This window comes from Colias philodice, chromosome 1 (genome assembly GCF_061535455.1).
Source record: "Colias philodice isolate Cphi_HAF_F1 chromosome 1, ilColPhil1 Martin Lab GWU primary, whole genome shotgun sequence".
NCBI classification, from domain to species: Eukaryota; Metazoa; Arthropoda; class Insecta; order Lepidoptera; family Pieridae; genus Colias; species Colias philodice.
In genome coordinates, this window is record NC_143086.1 from 12,754,831 (window position 1) to 12,775,660 (window position 20,830).

The following is a 20,830-nucleotide window of genomic DNA, read 5'->3' on the forward strand; positions in this document are numbered from 1 at the left end:
AGCTTACGACAGATTTTCAATCGAAACAATATCTCTCTTAACGATCTCTAGCAGCAGATTTTACTCAAAAGCCGCAGCTATGTCTGTTTGAAATACACTGCCCCGTGGGATTGGTCTTTGTGATCAAAGGATTTGCATAATAAATTTCTTGTGGTATTTCATAGAATAAATCACGTTGTAAATGTAGGAAAGTTTACATTTGAATAAGATTTTCATAATGCTTACAGATTGGTATTGTTCGAAAAATACTTCGTAATATTCCTGGACATATAAACGACTTAATTAATCTAGTTTAAACTAAGCAGCAATTCGATAACGTACGAATTAGGATGCAACTCAAGCGATGATCGAATTTTATTGGGTTCATTACAACGTAAATAAATTATGCCTTGCGCTAATATGAAACCATTCTAACGCATACGATTCTCTCGTTACAATCATCATATTTCATCAATGTAGAAAAGTAAAGTAGGACTAGTGCGAACTATTCGACATTCGTATCACTTTGATCTTGATTCCCCGTAGACGCTGGTCATATTAATAATTAATTTATTTATTGCATACAGATAATTTTTTTTACATAGATAACAGTGCGAACTTAGTGTCAATGTTTCAACCGTTTCAGACATCTGAACTCGAGTCGCTTCTGTGCAAGCAAGGGGGCGCCGCTATCGCGCCCGGCCACATGGACCTCTTCGACGGGGGGACTTCTTCGCGCGATGATGCCTTCCTCCGCCCCGCCCTTTGGGAGGACATCGCCTCTTCTATCAGGAACATCGATCCTGAAAATGCGAATATGCTCGCTCCGCTGGGAGCCACTCACGTTAAACTCGAAACAGAAGATGCATTACTCGAAGAATGCGCCACTCCACTCCTTAGTCCATTGGAAATCAAGACGGAGAGATTGGGCGCGCCTCCGACGTACGCCCACCCTCAGCCGGCGCAGCACCAGCTCCAGCAGCAGCCGGCGACGTCGTTCTCAAAATACCCACCTTCGAGACTTGTCTACATGTCTCCTCTGACGCCGCCCGGTTCCGACCAGGGCAGCCCGGGCAATACCATGCAGGTAACTCTTCTTACTGGCCCAAATCTTTGCGATTGCTAGCGACGAAGCGACAGATGGTACCATCTATGCAAAGCGATTGTCATGTACCATTTGTATGTATGTATTGTAAATTTAGCAACGTCACTGCACGAAAACAGGTCATCTGGACGTAAAATATTAATGTTAAACAAATCGAAACGGGTATTGAAGCCGTCCTCCATAAATTTTTTCTGTGCTACTTTAATCCAATTTGTTTATCAAATGATCGGTTTTGTAGAAGAAAAAATCTTGATGTGTTGAATTTTACAACTGCTATTATAATAAAGTAAAAGCTATTTTGGTTAATAATAATTTAGTAAATGAATAATATACTCATTTTTTGTTATACATACCTACTTTACTTGCAATTTACAAATGGACTTCAAAGTAGTATTTATTGGTAAAGATTCTCCTGTCCTACTTATCTAAAGTTCATTTTACCTAAATTAGCGTGTACCTAATGTATTTAATTGACATGTGCCGTCAAAGAGTGAAACGCAGGAGACGTGGGTATGTTACAGTGTGCGCGCCGCACGCCGCCGCCGCCGTACCACCCGCCGCCGCTGCTGCGCGCGCCGCTCGTGCAGCACCAGCCGCAGCATCAGCATCATCCGCCGGTGAGATACATATAAGTCTCTTTTATTTAAATTATTTACCATTTTCTACCTTCCAATTTCCAATTCTAAAAAAATTCCAATTCTATATTCATTACATTTTAACTTTAAATTAGAGTCACTCGTTTAAATACTACCCTTATTTTAACAGTAGTAAGTAGCCTAGACATATCCTAATAATGCTACTGTAATGTATTTATTGCTAATGTAGAGCAAATAATGTTCATATTATTTTTTTATATGATAACAACCAGCGCAGCGCCTAATTGTTTTTGATTAGGTAATTATCCACTCAATTAACTACTAACTAAACATCACGGGTTGCCCTTTAATTGATTCTAAATCGAACAGTAAACAGATGTGAAAAACATCTGCCCCGAAGAAAGGGAAATAAACACCATTGTTAAGCCTGCGGCAATAGGTACTCGATTGTAACACCAATTTAAAATTTAGTGCTTTTCCAAAATCTCTCTGTATGTATAAAAATTTTAATTTCGTATTCATAGTGGCTAGTAATATTATATCTTTTCATTTATAATATTATTAGCCACTTGTCCGAACTAAGCAAAAAACAAAAATACATAATTTAGGTAGTGTATGTTATCTACTTTACAAAAATATAGAGCTTTCTACTAGTAAAAGAATCACTCTAGTAGTGTTTGTATTAAATCGTAACAAACTTAATATCTCCAAGCATTTACTATAGCACAAAACGGACGCAAGACTATACCTAAACTAAACGAATTTATTCCAGCCTATGCCCCAAATGCAAATGGCGCCGCAGCCACCACCACCCCCGCTGGGGCACGTCCCCATGCCCCACTCAAGACTGGCCCCACCATCCTCCGTCAAATACAACAGACGGAACAATCCAGAACTGGAGAAAAGAAGAGTTCACCATTGCGATTTCCTTGGTAATTCGTTATTGTTATCATAGTTAGGCTCCTTACAAATCCGTAAAATATATAATCTAGAACACTACGTTTATACAATAGCAAAGAGTAATGAAAACCATAATAAAAAATCGTCTAAGATGGATAATATAGTACTCATTCCGTCTCACCAATATCTAAAATTTATAAAATTTGGAAACTAGTCTATCCTTGATACAATAATTCTCAATAACATTTTCAGGTTGCACGAAGGTCTACACAAAAAGTTCGCACCTAAAAGCACATCAAAGGATTCATACAGGTAAACCTCTTTACGTTTATTTTTTACTACACTAAATATACTGCCCTGCGAATCAAAGCAAAGCGATATTACTATTTATTTATTTTGTGCTAACTGCTTGCAATGCGAAATAGAACACGCTGTATGTTCACATGCTGTCCTATACCACAGTATAACTATGTTTATACTGAGCCCATACTTTCCATATTATTAACGTGATTAACAATCTTAATTGCAACAGGAGAAAAGCCCTATACTTGCCAATGGCCTGAGTGCGAGTGGAGGTTCGCGCGGTCGGACGAGCTGACGCGCCACTACCGCAAGCACACAGGCGCGAAACCCTTCAAGTGCGCCGTGTGCGAGCGCTCCTTCGCTAGGTCCGACCACCTCGCGCTGCACATGAAGAGGCATTTGCCCAAAACCTCTAAATGACACGCGAGACGAGGCGCAGACCAAATGCCTGCGCCTCAAATCTCTCAGGTAATTTACTACCAGTTTGACGTTACTATGTGGCTCTGTGGCTTTTATCAGTGACTGAAATAAGTTACTCAACAAGAAGCTTATATCTAATACACTGGAGATTGCACTATGACTATTAACTTGTCACAAGAAAATATAACCTTGAATGACGTCAGTGTTGTTTTTTGTCTCTTTCTGTGGGTGACCACACTGGTTTGTATATTCAGGATTTTTCGAAATAGAAAAAACTAAAAATCATGGTCTATAAATAATAACGACATATATTTTTAACAGTATTTTTATTATAATTACTGGTCAACTTACAAGAATTATCACCTTTATACGACATACAATTTTAATTGGTAGAGAATGATAGTTTTAAATAACGCTTGATAACTTTTGGCTACAAAGCTTGGATATTAACCGATATACATCATTAACATCCTTTGTAAATAGAGGAAAGTTGTGTTTGCATCAGATGCTGTTTACCAAATTGTAAGTTACTCAGATCTTCTTTTTAAACGCGTTGCTTCGACGGGTCAACTTCAAGCCAAAAACATCAAATTAAAACTGTTTATAGCAGTATTTTTTTTCTGGGTCGTAATCCTCAGTAATTTTACCCTTGATAGGCACATATATTTCTTTTTACTTCATTTTTGGAAAGCTGAAATACGTAAAACAAAAAAATATTAGGTTAAAAAGTATAAATTTCAATGTAAAAAAAGAACAAACCACAATATGTGAGTGCAATACCGATGTCGTGTGTTGTTTCATTACTATTTACTAGTATAAAAAATTTTAAAATGGTGTTCTAAATGTTCATCATAATATTGTTTAGCAATATATTATCGTCGCTATCCGTAAAAACCCATCATCATGGTTACCTTACTTGTTAAATTTGTTTGTTGAAAACTTGTTGAAAAATGATGAAAGTAATAAGAAAAGAACTTATTTAACATGATTGCTTAGTAAAATGATGATAAATTTGACGATTTTTGCCATTAAAATGATTCTTAACAGGTAAATGCATGAGTATTGAGGAATATTGTAAATAACGTAAATATACACTTGCCTGTGAAATTATAGGCCAGAATTTGGTGTCCAAAAACTTCTGCAATTTTTCACAATGCAATACATTATTAATATTCGGAAAATATTTATTAAATACGCAACAATATTAACTTAAATATTCGAAGCGACGCAATTTTTTTGACACTTATGCCATATTGTCAAAGTGAGAGTTGCTACAATTTTATTATGGTAACTACCCATAACCAGGGAGTATCGCTTTTTAATAATTGGTTCAGATACTTATTTTATTTAGCATAAATAATAATTGTCTCATCCAACAATGCTTCTGAATGACGTTGTTGGCAATTTATCAACAAACTCATGTACAAAAACTAACCTTTTGCACAGAATATTACAGCATACATAGTAGCCTTGGGAAAACTTCGTATTAACAGTGGCAATACCAAGTTAGGTGTGAAAGTGATAGAACACAACAATTTTCTTGTTACACGTCAAATGTTCATACCGAAATCTCCAGTGTATATAAGATATAAGCTTCTTGTTACTCAACGATGACACACACATAAGCACACACATTACAACATAATATACCATTGCGGAATTCGTAACATCTTAATTTATAAAACAAAACACATTCATACTTGCTAAAAAATTGCATATCATACCTACAATAAATAGAGATTATTTTGGACATAAAAGTTGTATCAAAAGATAATGTATAATATCAATATGACTGCGTTCGAAACAAGATATTAGCCTCGTACAGCCACATTCGTAATTCAGTACCTATTTAAATATTAAGCTGTAGGTATCTATCAATTAACTATGTACTTACATATTTATTTTTCCACTAGTTAATAATAATTAAACACATTCTTGAAATAAATCGATATCAACTATGGCTGATTTTTCAATTATTGTTTCAGGAGGAATGTAGTGAAAATATATTTCTAGAATGTGACCTGGACTCTAGCCTGATGGACACATTCTACGGAGTGCCGTGACTGTCTGTCTGCTCGTTGTGACGGGACAGCGGCACGAGACTGGGAGATCAGATACCGTTCGGTAAAGCGGCTACAAGATAGCACAGTGTTTCAATAGGTACCTTATCAGAAAGACAACAGATTTTAAGTCATTATACTATATTTATGAAGCCCTGAATTCGTATCAAACGCCCCGTGGGGCGTCAACAAACTACTATATATCATTAAAAGGCCCAATAGGTACAATCATTACCAAGGAAATCGCTTTACATATCTACATACCTAATTATATTGTAAATTGTTAGAGCTATTGAAGTCATCTATAAAACAACTTATTTTACGTTATAGATACCTAAGTACTTGATAGATATTTATGTATTGAAAAATGACAATTATGTGAACGGTGTGTAGCGATCGTAACCTTATTGTGAAATATTTAACCACATATATGTTATAACTAGAACTATGTACTAAGTTTAAGATTTACCATTTTATCAAAAGTTGAGTTAATTTTTAACTCATATAAACAATATCTTTACAACGTTATAGTGCCTTATTAAGTCTAACTGTTCGTTTTAAACAAAACGCAACTTAGCCCTAAAAAGATTGTTAGTTTCAAATCAGTAAGTACCTATATTGTGGTCTTGTAAGATAAGTAAAGACATACCCACTTACGTTGAAATACGTATGATAAAGTAACATTTGCTCACTGTAACAATAAGACGACGATCGCTATGTATCGTTATTATTTAGTATTCTTTAGATATGATTAATTTATTGAGTTAATTAAGAGTAACATTGAATATCCAAGATATTATCAATATCGTTAAGTAATAGTAATAATTACATAATTATTATCAACTAGCGTGTAGTCATTTCAATTATACGACGGTGACTTCGAATTTGAGTATCTGCTTCAATTTAAAAACCTATTTTTATAATATGTCATAATAAATCATTTGTATTATCACTTGAATATTTTATATACAAAATATTTTAATTGACTTTTCCAATATTGCATTCTATCTGTTTACTTTAAAACTTAAACAAATATTGAAATACCCAAATAATCTTCATTAGGTAGCCAAATTCGGAGGCACCAATAAAAACTTTCTAGTCTCGATAATAAGCAGATTTTTATATTCATCCAGAAAATATAATTATTAATATTGTAATAGTTACATATCTCAAATTTATGATAATTAAGGACCCATTCTTGATACTGTCATTCGATTTCCACAAAGATTTTACGCTTACTTCACGCACATATAAAAATTGAATGAATACTTGTACTTAAGTATTTTATTATAATATTACATTAATGCTAAGTATTTTAGTAAATTTATAACAGACAGCCTTATTGCGTCCGTCCAACAAATCCAGTGTCTTTGCAAATGCCTTCTTTTGTGTAAACTTAATATGTACTTATTATAATGCGTATATATAACATCAGCTAAATGGACACGTTATTTATAAGACTAACGGTTAGGTTTTGATGGATAAACTCTCTAGAGAAACTGCTAATTATTCTTATGCGAACACCATGCTCAGCTAACTTATTTATCATAACAATGTTTATACAGGGTGTAATCGTTAAGTGTGCACAAGCGATTATTCCGTAACTATTGCAGATATCAAAAAACTTTAAACTGATATCGAAAGTACTTAACCTAATGAGTAAAATGGCCATAATAAATTTTTAAAAATAAAACGAGAAATAACCAAAAATGTTACATTAAACGCTCCCATACAATTTATTTCCCATACATTTTGTATTCATAGTAGATTTTCGAAGTGACGTCCTTATTGTGCAATACAATGAGGAGGTCTATTTACTGTTTCTAAATGAACTTCCCTCCAAATTTGCGAAGTAATTAAAGCAGAAAACCAAAAAAACAAAAAAAAAGCTAAAATCTTTCATATTAAATGTATAGGTTGATCCAAAAGTAATGATAATTGGGTATTTCCTGTGCACATAAAAATATAATATAAATGTTTTATGCTTGCTCATGTAATCACTAAGTTATCACAAAAAAATTATATCTACAGGCCACGTTTCCAAGTATTAACATTAATTTTAATGTGAACAGTGCGAGCCAGAATGTTTCCCGACGAAAAGAAGAAACAACGATTCGACATTTAGAGGGTGAATTTCTAAATTTTTAATGAGATCAGGATAATTTTTTGTCACGATTTGTGACCATGGGCGTTACCTGGGTTCACCATGTTTATGCTGAAACCAAGAAACAATCAATGGCCTGGATGCGAGCTTCCAAAGTGACGGTGAAGATTTTCAAAGTGAAAATTAGTGGGATAGATTAAAGCCGTAGTTTTTTGGGACGCTGAAGAAATGTGGAATATTTTAAGAAGGTAGCCACTACTACACAGGGCTCTTACTACACAGACCAAATTAAAAGATTGCGGGTAGGTTAGTAAGAAAAAGAGACATGGCAAACTTCGGTCTTGAATGTTGGTTCACCAAGACAACGCACCAGATCACAAAGCGTCAGTTGCGATGGCTGCCAATCAAAAATCGGCATTGAAAATGCTTGAACACCCACCCTGTTTGTAAGATCTAGCTCCTAGTTAATTCTATCTCTTACCTTGGCACAAGAAACACCGTCGATACAAGAAATTTTAAGACGACAGCGAAGTGATGGCCGATTTTGAGGGGTTTTTGTAGATGAAGTCAAAGTTTTTTTTTTCTAAGTTAAGGAAAAAAAATATCGAAGTATATTATCTAGTTAGAAGACTATCTAGAGAAATACATAATTATTTTAACTGTAATGTTAACCTTGTTTAATATTGATTATCATTACTTTTGGATCAACCCATGTACATGGGATATTCATATCTCATACTAAATGTATGGGAGGGTTTAAAGTTAATTTTTTAGATATTTCTCGTATTATTTTTTAAAATTTATTATGGCCATTTTACTCATTAGGTTAAGTACTTTCGATATCAGTTTAAAGTTTTTTGATATCTGTAATAGTTACGGAATAATCGCCTGTGCACACTTAACGATTACACCCTGTATACTGTGACGAACTCTATGTAATTGGAGGATGTAATGCGTAATTTTCATTTGAATTAAAAAAAAAACATCTACCTACACTAAACTTAGCTTTAAAATTTTGAACTTTTAAAAATATGTATTAACTAAGCAGTAAGAAATGCAAAAACCTAGTGCACCTCTCAAAAATTAAATTACGCACGAAACCAACATGCGGATTGTATTTAAAACTTAAAAATGCCTTCAGTAATCAGTTGGTTTATTATCTTTACACGACACACCACAATCTGACTGAAACTATTATCGATCTTTTATCTTGCCAATCTCTCTTGCATTTAGTATATAATAATTAATATAAAATCGGAATATCTTACTTATAGATTTTTTAAGAATGCTTAGTTTTTGACATGCTATGCCATAAAATGTTACGTTAATGATTTAAAGTAAACGTTTAGGAGTTTGGTAAGCTATTCACAAAATTCTAATAGAAAATACTATGTAATATAATTAAAATAAGATTCATATTAACTTGCTATTTCCTTATATCGTTTAACAATGTGTCTTTTTGCACCGTACGCAAACATTTCACTATGCAATATTTATATCTTGAGACATATTATGTTGACATGCTATTAAGTTTTAAACCTATTGAACTAAGGAAAAAATAATATTATTAGATCTATCGAAATTTCATTCTTTAAATAAAATAATAATTAAAGAATAAGGTACAACCGCTGTTCTGTTTACGAATTATCTTTTATTTATTTCAATTTGTACTTGTAACAATTAATATATGGATGGAAAACAAGTTTAAAATAATACGGTATGTAATCAATATACCAAGTATATAAGTCCAACATGTTTGCCATAATAATTATCAGGTGATGCCATATTTGTAGGGATGTATAATGTTTATATTCAAATAATTACAGATATAGAAATAATGTAGAGCAGAAACCGAATTGACTTTTAGTATGTTTCTGTTCTGTTATTCTGAAATTTTGATCTATCTGAAACCAGTGTATTTACTTAAAAAATTCAAATTTCGTCTATATCAAGAAGCTTATATGTCTATATCAATCAATGACTGTGTATGACAATGGCTCTATGAATAACAAAATATATAAGTTACTTTATGATAAATAATAAAACTGCAACATGTCGTTCTGCTCTATATTAAGTTTATATTTGTATTTATGCGATTATATGTTTTTGTTCCAATGTTAATGTATATGTAGATGTAGGAGTTTATCGTTTTGTATAAATCGGATGTACCTCAACTTTTCCATACTCGTTTTTTACGAGTTTGTAATATTTGCGTACCTTAATTTTTTGTTTCAAAATTATTTTTTTTATAAATAAGAATTATATTTTTTATGTTTAGATAATTATATTTTAAGTAATATAGTTTTGTATGTTGACTAAGTCACAAAATAATTTATTACCAATGACAAGTTTTTAAATTCTTTTTATATATTTTGTGTAGTTAATGTAAGAGTTGAATATATTGATAATATTATATGAGTGTACTTAATTTTATAGTGTTCATAAGATGGAGTCGGTCGAGGTGTATTTTTCGTTTGTTCTTTGTTTTAAAGTCAGTTTGAAATACATTTATTTAATACTGTATACAGCATAATTTTCAACCCGATAAAATTGGTAATACATATATTACTCTTCCGATTAAAATATGACTATAACATAAACATGTATGGTGTTGAGATAATTAAATATATACTAGGTATGTAAATACATTATACATACAGTAACTATTTAATTTTTCTAACAACAAACATATAAATACATAATCTTCGTGCCATAAGATATTTATATTACCACCCAAATAATCAAAATTTGCGTAGGTACTATAAATTAATAAATATACCTAAATAAATATTTTGGTTTATAAATCGCTGAGCTCCGGTGTATGCTTTCAAAATAAAAGGCTTAAGTTTTACTGATAGTTACCTAGATAGTTATAAAATATCATGCCATTTTACGAACAAAATGTATATACAAAGGTGCGTATATTACTTATTTAGTTTAAGCTGATGCCTATGCATAATGTAATTTGCAAACAAGTAATGCCTATTTTGTCATGCTGTATAAAAGCGTAAGTACATACTAAGCGACTTCATTTTATAAAAAACCGAGAATGTCATAAATGTAAAACAATATTGTAAAGTAAATGCAACTACACAAAACAAATTAAATATAGTCACATAAATAACAAGGTGTTTAATTTACCTTCCTCATATAAGAATATATAATTATCTTTCAATTCTCTTGAACAGCTCTACCTAGGGTACGTTTCTACATCACCTTAATTTTCCTTTATCGAAGGTAATTTCATAACATAACTACATCATACATCTTTCGAAGATCTTCTGTATTGCATTTATTTTTTTTTATTTTTTATTATTACACAAATAAGAATGTTAATTATTTTAGAGATCCTTTTAAAATTATATTTAAATCTAATAAGAAGGTGTGTGTAGCTTATAAACTAGAAGACAAAACACTGAATCGATTTGGTTATGCTATATACAAACTTACGGGAGAATTCACAATTAAATTTTAATAAATAAGAGTAGATGTCCACGCTATAGAGCAATCATGGAGTATCTGTATTAAAACTTTTTAATAATTACAAACATGGTTTTTATTGTTAAGTCAAAGGAAAGTACGAGTAAACCGAAATACAAAGTTAAGAAGTAGAACAAAGTGAATCACACAAAATATATTTTCACACATTCAGTGAGTCACAAATAGAGTAATAGTCTTACTAGGTTGAGAGAAGGTCTTCTATCGACTACTATGTCGGTACTTATTTTACGTTGATAGACAAAGTTTTATTTGTTAATGTTGTAGCTTTGATGACTTTTTTTCTAGGAATTAAAATCTATACTAATATTATAAAGCTGAAGAGTTTGTTTGTTCGTTTGAACGCGCTAATCTCGGGAGCTACTAGTCCGATTTGAAATTTTTTTTTCGGTATTAGATAGCTCATTTATCAAGGAAGACTATAGGGTATATTATATCATCACGCTACGACCAACAGGAGTGTAGCCACTTTGACTTTAACTTTACACTGCCATACCACCAGAAAGTTGTCGGTTTCTTTGTTGGTTCCATTGAATTGATAATCTCAATAGCACACAAAGTACCAGTATGAAGATAGAATGCAGAGACGCGTAGTTAACTGCTAATCATCTGTAACACATAGCTATCCTTTGTCACTAAAGTGCTAAATGAAAAACGGTAGGAACGGTAACACTTTGCACAAATACAGAACCGTTATTCCACACTTTATAAAAGGTATTAAGATAGGCATAGCACTCATTTCACGCAAAATTTCATAGCTTTTGGGATGTGCCTACGTTCCATTTAAGATTCTAGGGTTGATTTTGACCGCAGTTCAAAATGACCAAGAAATTATTGTGGTTGGCGGTTGCGTCACTGATTGCTTTCTCCGCTGCTTTACATGTGTACGATGATCTGGGTGATGAAGACCATGATCTCGAAGAGGCTGATCAAAGAGAGGGCAAAGTTTGTAAGTACTGTTTCTTCTCTATGCTTTAATTATTATTATTAAATCAAGGTATTCATATGCAACAGCGAATATAAATTGCTATTTCTTTTTCTGTCATTCATTTATTTGCCGCGATTAGGTTTAAGAAAATGTTTGACATAGATTTATCTATTACCTGCTGCAAATTGGCTTTAAATGGATTGAACTTGAACTCCAGAGTCCGGGTACTAAATAATATTTGTATTACCAAGTCCTACTTTCGTTCCAGTGTTCCCCTTCATTAGTATAGTGCGATTCGCGAACACGGACTGTTCCAGCACGAACACTATGAATGGCACCTGTCTTGCTCGGCGAGAGTGTAACAACCTGAACGGCACTATCACGGGAATGTGCGCGTCTAGACGAGGCAGATGCTGCGTTGGTAAGTTGGAAAGATGATGGTTTCTTTGAGTAACTCATGCTTATCCATGCTATCAAGTGGTTCGTTACAATCATTGGAGAGCAAGAAAATTGCTCAACTCATAGGAGATTCCAGTTTTCATTTAGAATGTATGGTAATTGAACTCGCCCTTAAACTTTCACAAATAATTTCGAACATAAACTGGGGATAAAAAATAAAAGCGATCGATAAATTGAAAAGGTTTTCAAAATTGGAGACAATCTCAAAAACTTTCAAAGCCATAATTTTACTAGCAATCTTATTATAATTATGATATCTAGACTGTACTACTGTAGTTATAACATAAAATAAAATATTACGGCATGAACTTACGACTATTTTAGCAAGATTTTCTATAATTCATAACAATAAACCGTTATGTTGTTAGTATCCAGAAGTTGCGGCAGTAACACGAATGTAAACAACACATACTTCACCAGCCCGGGGTACCCTTCTGCGTACGCCGGGGGACAGGCTTGTAACATCATCGTTAACCGCTGTAATTCCAATATTTGCCAGGTATTTATATTCTTTATTTATTCCATTCTATTACACAAAGATTACAAAGGTGTAAGTTTTCGCTAGTGACTTGCCAATATTTTCTAGTAAATTGTTTCTACTTTCTATTCACTGCCACTTTGCAGTATCTCTTAATACAAATTATGTATTTCTGACTCTTTAGTATTAGATTATTTTACAACAGATGCATATCTGAATCACTGATCTGCTTACCGCTATATTATGGACTGCTCTATGGTACTGCTATATATTTCTTTTACTTCTTTACTTCCTGCTAACGAACTAGACTTCTCTCCACTTGAATATCTTAACCCGAATAAAAAAATAGGAGTTAATAGTGTTTTTTGAATTCCAATAGCTCCGCTTAGACTTCCTGGACCTGGTTCTCGCTCAACCAGACGGAGACGGCGTCTGTACAACCGACTCCCTCACTATAACTGGAGGGAACACAGTTGTCCCAGTACTTTGTGGCGATAACACTGGCCAAACGATATTCGTAGACTTCAATGGTGACGCAGCTATAACTATTACTATAGCTGCAACGTTATCTACAACTTTCTCGAGGCGTTGGAATATTAGACTCACACAGTTGGGTTGCGATTGTCCTGGATTAGGTAATTGTTTAAATTAGGTACTCTGTTAAATGGTTACCATATGAATTCATAAAGCTTTTCCGTTGCTTCTTCTGCATATTGCTTTAATAAAGTAATGGACAATACCCCGTTAATTACGTATAGTATTAATCCATATCTCAATTTTTAGCGCCAAACGGTTGTCTGCAGTATTATACGGGTACCACTGGTACAATCAGCAGTTTCAATTTCGGATCCACAGCCAACTCCGTACTTAGTGCATCTTTAGTGACAGGAACAAGACAATTAGCCAATTTGAACTACGGAATTTGTATAAGAATGGAGGCCGGTTTCTGTAGTATCCAGTACTCTCAGGTAAGAAGATCAATTTAGTACCAATTCATGCCAAACCTCACAATTTCAATTTCAATGCAAGTGCAATACAGTTATACCAAATTTGAAGAAGAAGACTCAAAATTTTATTTCTAATTCTAATAATTCTAATAAAATAAAAACATTTTATAAAGATCAATTACAAATCTACAATACTGTACAAGTAGTTAACCTATAAGAAAAATTAATTAATGCCAACAAAAGCACGTAGAAGCGCTTCTTAAATCGTTCGCGTTACAATCAGTTGGAATTTTTTAAATATCATAATAATATTCTATCCATGTTTATAAGGTGAGCTTTACGATATTTCAGGCAGCCGGAAACCAATTTTCTTTCACCGTAACCGGTGACGTGGAAGGCGCAGACGGTACCGTGCTCGGTACTACCGTGGGGTCCATAAACGGAGCGGCCTGTACCACTGACTTTGTTATAATTCCGAACCCGGTAGTTGTGGCTACCAACGTAGCGGTCGGTGCTGATCGATTCTGCGGGCTTGGATTTACTACTGTGTCGTGTAAGATTTTTATTTTAACTATTTTTTTTCTAATTTATTTAAAGGTTTAAATATTTATGAAATGTTAAATGTTAAATAAAAGTAAATTTAGGGAAAAAAAATCGTAATATCGAAAACTGGAATTATTGAGTGCTATAATTATTGATTTAAAGCTAAACTAGTATCAAAGTAGATTCTTACAACAAAACAAAAAAATAACATTTCTGTAAGGCGAGAGTGGAGGCGTGCAAAATCGCAATACAAACATATTAAAAACATCATCCTGTTCCGATTTTTGTCGAAGTAGGACGGGTTAAATGGTCCAATTTCTACCAACTACTTTCTAACCAAACAACATTTCCACAGCTTCATTAAAGCCGTTCGTCGTCTACGTGGTGACCAACGCCAACGAAGGAGCCACGGCCACTACACCACCAGACATCGCTAACAGGGGATTTTCGCTCGCTTATACACAAATTGCATGCTAGTTCACAACAAATGAACAACGATAGTTCCCAATTTCATCACTGTTAGAAAATACTGGAAAACTTACCTATTTATACATAACCTAAAATGAGCATGGAAATCGCAAATTAAAGCAAAAGTTGACCAGATAACAAATTGTCATCAATGCAAAATAGTGCTTAAGTAGTATGTATAATGTATATTCATATTATATTAGTGGATTAAGAATACACTTAAAAAAGAGATTATGTTTTAGAGAAATCGCATTCAAACTAATTCCTTTTTTGACTAGACGATGTTAATATACAATAAAAAATTAAGTAATTTTTTATGTTTTTTATTTCAACCATTTCACGTTTACATATTATGCAAAAAATAATACTCATTATCTATATATACCAACGCTTGTACTATATTATTATTAAAACTACAACTAAAATAACTACGTAATCGTTGTAACTTAAACATTTGTTTCTGGATAAAAATAGATTTATTTAGGTACAATGTAAAGAAAACCCTCGTTAGGTCCAAATGCTCTCAGATGTCAATAATTATTTTAGAAAACCACATATCAACGATTCGAGTTTCTTATTGTGAATTGATTGGTAGGTATCCTGATCCACTATCCATATATAGGTATGTATGAATACTAGATTTTTGGCTATATCTTGGTAAAACCATTGTATTATTCATATTCTAACGAAGTTTTCTTTACAGATTCTATACAATAAAATGAATAGAGTGATCCTTTTTAACACAATTAACTTACTTTTTCCATAAATGTTATAGATACTCATGATATTAAAAGGGCAATTTACGTACTTCAAATAAATTAAAAAAGCATCTAGAATATCTAATAATTCCTAAATTACATAACAATACTAAATATTTCAAGTAGTGTGTGTGTAAAAACTGTACAGTTTCAATATAAATCGTTTGTTCAAAATGTAATTCATGTTATTTAGAAATTAATAATATTCCCTCGTTGAAATGCTACTACTTCGCATACTAATATAATAAATACTCCATTAAACATATTCTGAGACTGTAACCACGTAAGATATAATATAAAAAAGGCCATTAGTTGTATATTTGTGCAAGTCCAGCTGCACTAAAGTGAATGACGAATAAAAACCGGCCAAGTGCGAATCAAACTCGCGCCCCGAGGCCTCCGATCAAACCTATTTTGAGTTGATTTTTTTTAAGTTCATTATTTTAGAAAACTACCATTAAATAACATATACCAACGGTAGGCCTGTGAATCGAACAAATTTTTTTATAGCTCTAAATGATAAGGGTGTCTTGGCACAACAACTTTTGCCGGGCCAGCAATAGCATATTATTAAAAAAAAAAACTAGCACAATAATAATTATTGTCAATTGTAAACAAATAACAGTTTATGCTTTTTTAGTTTTCGGTTTTCGCAAGCTTAGTTGTAATAACGCAAACATTCGCTTTATTAAAATGTTATGCATTATACAAGTAAATCTAATAAATTCAAATCTTACGTGGAACAGTCTACTCTTAAAATTATATATACATTTTTGGCAACAAAAGGAATTGCATATTATCCAGAGCATTTATCAAAAGCTTACAATTATATAAAAATTATAAATAAAGAAATGTTTAACAACCTTAATATAATTTCCAATACAATTCATTTCCAAGGAACATTGTGATAATTTAAAATACTAAAAATAAATTTTAAAATCGCAATCTCGCTTGTAAAAATTTTAATATAAGTCGAGTAAATAATAATATTAATTATTACCATTCTAGTTAACTTACTAATTTTAAAACGAATTAACAAACGCATTTAGATGATGAAAGTATTTATCATTAAAAAAAAATACATTCGCATCAAAAAGGCAGGCGTGAGGCAAAAGATTGCAATGCAAACATGATTATAATACAGTGTAATATTTTAGACGGAATAGAAACAACATGCAGTCAATAGTTATTCATAATCGTACGAAAAAAACTTGAATTATTTAGAATATACATTTACTGGCCAACAATATAATGGCTTTTATTTTCAATAAAATATTTTGTTAACAAACAGTAAATACTGTTTTTGTATATGACTCTAATAAAAAAAAATGTTTTGAAATTTATCAGCTATTTAAAGCTTATTATTGCTATTGACAGAAACACTTGTAGAAAGAAGTGATACAATACAACACTATAGAACAAGGTACAAGGTAAGTATGATACTATTTAATCTATATATATAAAAATCAAAGGTGACTGATATAGTGATCTATCAACGCACAGTCCAAATCACTGGGCGTATCGGGCTGAAATTTGGCATGCAGGTAGATGTTAGGACGTAGGCATCCGCTAAGAAAGGATTTCCCGAAATTCTTGCTGGAACGGGGAAAAACGGGGATGCACATACAAAGTCGTGGGCGGAAGCTAGTGTGCTATAATTTGAAATATGGTATCACTGCTATTATGTAGAAAAGTCTAAAAGCCAAAAAATATATATAATTTTTAATATGTATCTTGCTTCATTTGACGTTATTGCTGTATTAAAACTCTCAAAGTTGTAATTGAGTGCATTTCTAGTCAACTTTATTGAGTAGCCTTGAGGTCATCTTGGAATAGATCTGAGCAACTATTGTAGCCTACAACATAATTTTTTCATCTGTTTAGCTCCAATACCTCCTCCAATTCTCAACTACTACTCGAGTCCAGTATTTTTCAATAAATTTTAATAAATATTATGTGCATCTCCATCATTATAAATAATACATTCCACATGTTTTAGCCACCAGTCAAAATAAATTAAATCATGCTTGATTAAGGGGGATCACTCTGCCTTTAGTACTTTCCAAATGAGTCTTCATTCTATCAAACCAGTGGCCAATACTGGTGTTCTCTCTCAAGTCTTGGAAAGCGCGACAGCCTTCAATACTACTCAGAACGCCAAATACACTGATATCAGCGAGATTTGGTTGATCGCCACCGAGGAATGAGGATCCCTTCTTCTTGACAGCTTTCATCCAAGCATTTGCCGCATCATATAGTGATTGCCGTTCATCTTCCTTTATTTGATGCCTGCAAAAAATAATTATAATTTCATTATTAAGTAAACTAGATGCCTTTTATGATTTTGTTTAGTTAATATAATTTCAGAGATATTGTATTTCAAATCCCAATCCAATTCAAAAAAGAAATATGAGATGAGATGGTATTTGATATGTGTGATTAAATAAATAAATATTTCAATCAATCAACCAATCCAAAGTTATGGTTTCTCGAGATCACAGTTAGTCAAGTCACTCATAAATTCATCTCTACTAAATAATAATAAGGCGTAGGGATGTGACGACCCCATCGCCCCCGGATGGCATATCTACAATAGATATCCCAACCGTGCAGCCAGTCACCCCGCAGGGCACCTTGTGGCGAGGTGTCGGGGAGTAGCGACCCCGCGGGAACCGAGCGCTCCCGGGGGAGGCCCCTGTCCTCACCTCTGGACTGTCCCAGTGGCAGTTCGGAGTGAACAATGACGAGGTTCAGGATCCCCCACCTCTGGCTTGCCTTTGTTGGCCGTCCAGAGTGGAGTCGCAAGAGCTATATGCTCGGGGGTGGAAGTGTCTAATGGCGTAATAGCGGGGAAACCCGCTCCGGGCCCGTGGGCCTGCGATGGTGAAACCGGTGCCGCACCTCTCTACACCCCTAGCCGTTCAGCTGATGTTGCCCCCTTGTTGCCATTATCGGTAACCTTTTTGGGAGCCCATCGACCGAACTGGCGAGTCACCGTCTGCCATTATTTTCAATTTTTAATATTGAAAAGGCAGACGTCCATAGTCCCCATAGAACCAATATACCAGTCCATCTAACACCCCCTTCCATAACCCAGTTTTGTTCATTTCCATTTTTCTGCAATAGTCCTACATTGGCCGCGGACTGCCCAAGGCTGTATCTCTATAGTGCAGTCATGGGCAGGCTGCGGCTGGTGTCCCACACCACATTAAATTCTCTAAAGGGCCTCTGCGTGTTGGACCTGTGTCCCCACGCAAGCCTTCCAAAGGACCGGGTATCTTCCTTCTGGTGGTACCCGTGTATTATGGAGAGAGACATAATAATAACATTTATTTGCCAAAAACATGGTACAGAGAGGTGTGAAGAGATAATTATTGTTCAACATGTTTCGCTTTGTATAAAGCATGCAAATATATGCGTAAAACAGATAAGTACTAAATTTAAATCCCAATACAAACTTTTACACTACACATGCATATTATATACAACACCCTTACCTCTTTTTTAACCGTTTAGATATAATCCACATGGCAGCTGCTCCACCATACACCATAAGAGCACACTCCCATGCAGGGAACGACTGTCTCCAGCCCCCAACATCCTCAAACCATTTGAATGTCTCTATAGCTTCACCAGTTGTTCGATACACATTGGGTGATAATGTGTGTACTAGTACACTATCTGCCCATTTACGCCATTCTCGCTCCTCGCTAGTAAATACAAATTATTAATTATAGTTGGTGTCTTTGATTTTGTTAATTGAAGTTGTGTGAATCAATAAATTAGTGTAACTTTCCTGGTGTTTTGGTTTGATTATTCAAGTATTGCCTCATGGATTATGAGAGTAATTGGAAAAGAGTATTGCAAATTAGAAATCATGTTAAAAAAAAAATATTTTCAAGTGTCACATTGTTCACAATTTTGTTAAAAAAGCAATGAACTTAAGTCTTACAAAGCCAATTTTTTTAACTATTTATACAAAAATACATACATATCAGCATCCCTATGTTTGTCGCTTATCCCAGTGTTGTGCATTATAAAATATTTATTAGTTATATCAGTTGTTCCCTTGGCATCATCGTTCACATAATGAGTAGCGGGATAGTACTTGATAATTTCACGCAATTGCAAGGCCTTGTCTCGAAGGTATGTTTCAAGTACAGATATGATTGCTGTACTGTCTAGTAATTGCTGAAAATATACACATTTATCTTATCATAAAATTGTAATATCTAAGTGAATAAGCATGACACATTATACTTTTTGTCATATATTTGTTGTAAATTTAAAAATCTATAGTAGAAACAATTTTAATGTAACTTATAGGGGAACCACAAAACTGCATAGTAATTTGATCAAGTTTTAAAGTGGATTAGACAAAGGTTATATAATTCATATTTACCTGATATCCATTTTCAACTTTAGCTAATACTATTGGTACTTTCTTATATCCAGACCATTTGATCGCTTGCCTCAGAACAGCATCCACTTCAACTACTTCATAGCTGATGCCTTTTGCGTCCAAGTATGCTCTAACTTTGCAGCAGAATGGACATGTTCTATATTGAAAGAGGACTAATTGCAAATTGCTTGTATCAGCTTCATTGAGCACCTGTATAATAGCAGAGATAATTAATAAAATCGTTTTTCTTTTCAATTACGTCACATAGTATATGTTATTAACTTTCGATTATAAAACTTACATACCTTATAGTGAGCTTTGTATTCAGGAGCTTCTTTTAAGAATGCATATTCATCGTTTTCTATGGATTTATTTTTGTTTTTAATGTTTACTTTGTAATGCGTATAACCTCCATATCCTGCACCGACTAATATGCCCACGCTTGCGCTAACCAAGGTCAATTTTGCAGTTGATTTGGGTAAACGGGACTTGGTTGAATAAAGAACTTTTGACAAAGTTACATTTTCTTTTAGTGAAGGTGGGATCACCTTACGGAAAATAGTTAACGTGGGTCGCCACATTCCTTCAGGAAACAAGTACTTACATACACAATTTAAATTACTGAATCAAATGTATAATATCACCTTTTGCTGTAGTGTAGGTACTTATTTGTAATAAAACCGATACATTGAAAAATCAGGCGAAAAAAATACTTTGTAATCTGACCTCTATCATTTGACAATCTAGATGCCGGCACAGATTATTGTAGGACAAAATCACAGTATGTTATGTACGCAGCATGGTACGCAGTATGTAAAAATTAAAATTCTAGAAATACTAGGATACCGGATTGACACTTGACAGCTCAAAATTTTTATGATC

The 20,830-nt window shown here is 33.5% G+C and overlaps 3 protein-coding genes across 4 annotated transcripts in view; 2 read left to right on the forward strand and 1 right to left on the reverse strand.

Moving 5' to 3' along the window:
• The window catches only part of LOC149491416 (uncharacterized), a 62,216-nt gene extending 55,290 nt beyond the window's left edge, over positions 1-6,926 (forward strand). For both annotated transcript variants that reach the window (XM_089698126.1, XM_089698133.1), the window contains exons 3-8: positions 626-1,066; positions 1,606-1,701; positions 2,453-2,612; positions 2,833-2,892; positions 3,113-3,351; positions 5,289-6,926. In XM_089698126.1, coding sequence (XP_089554252.1) covers positions 626-1,066; positions 1,606-1,701; positions 2,453-2,612; positions 2,833-2,892; positions 3,113-3,303 — 948 coding nt within the window. In that variant the 3' untranslated portion in view covers positions 3,304-3,351; positions 5,289-6,926. The remainder of the gene's footprint in view (positions 1-625; positions 1,067-1,605; positions 1,702-2,452; positions 2,613-2,832; positions 2,893-3,112; positions 3,352-5,288) is intronic.
• A 4,788-nt stretch (positions 6,927-11,714) lies between these two features.
• Positions 11,715-14,802, forward strand: LOC149491418 (uncharacterized). Its single transcript, XM_089699603.1, has 7 exons — positions 11,715-11,914; positions 12,162-12,314; positions 12,721-12,851; positions 13,210-13,465; positions 13,614-13,798; positions 14,129-14,330; positions 14,676-14,802. The coding sequence occupies exons 1-7, from the start codon at positions 11,785-11,787 to the stop codon at positions 14,795-14,797; spliced, it is 1,179 nt and encodes a 392-aa protein (XP_089555729.1). The 5' UTR covers positions 11,715-11,784; the 3' UTR covers positions 14,798-14,802.
• Positions 14,803-17,175: 2,373 nt separating this feature from the next.
• Su(P) (prostaglandin E synthase Su(P)) lies at positions 17,176-20,726 on the reverse strand. Its single transcript, XM_089698060.1, has 5 exons — positions 20,254-20,726; positions 19,949-20,158; positions 19,538-19,737; positions 19,044-19,256; positions 17,176-17,835 (listed from the first exon to the last, which is right to left on the reverse strand). Exons 1-5 carry the CDS (start codon positions 20,527-20,529, stop codon positions 17,568-17,570), a joined length of 1,167 nt encoding a protein of 388 aa, XP_089554186.1. The 5' UTR covers positions 20,530-20,726; the 3' UTR covers positions 17,176-17,567.
• Positions 20,727-20,830: the final 104 nt, after the last annotated feature.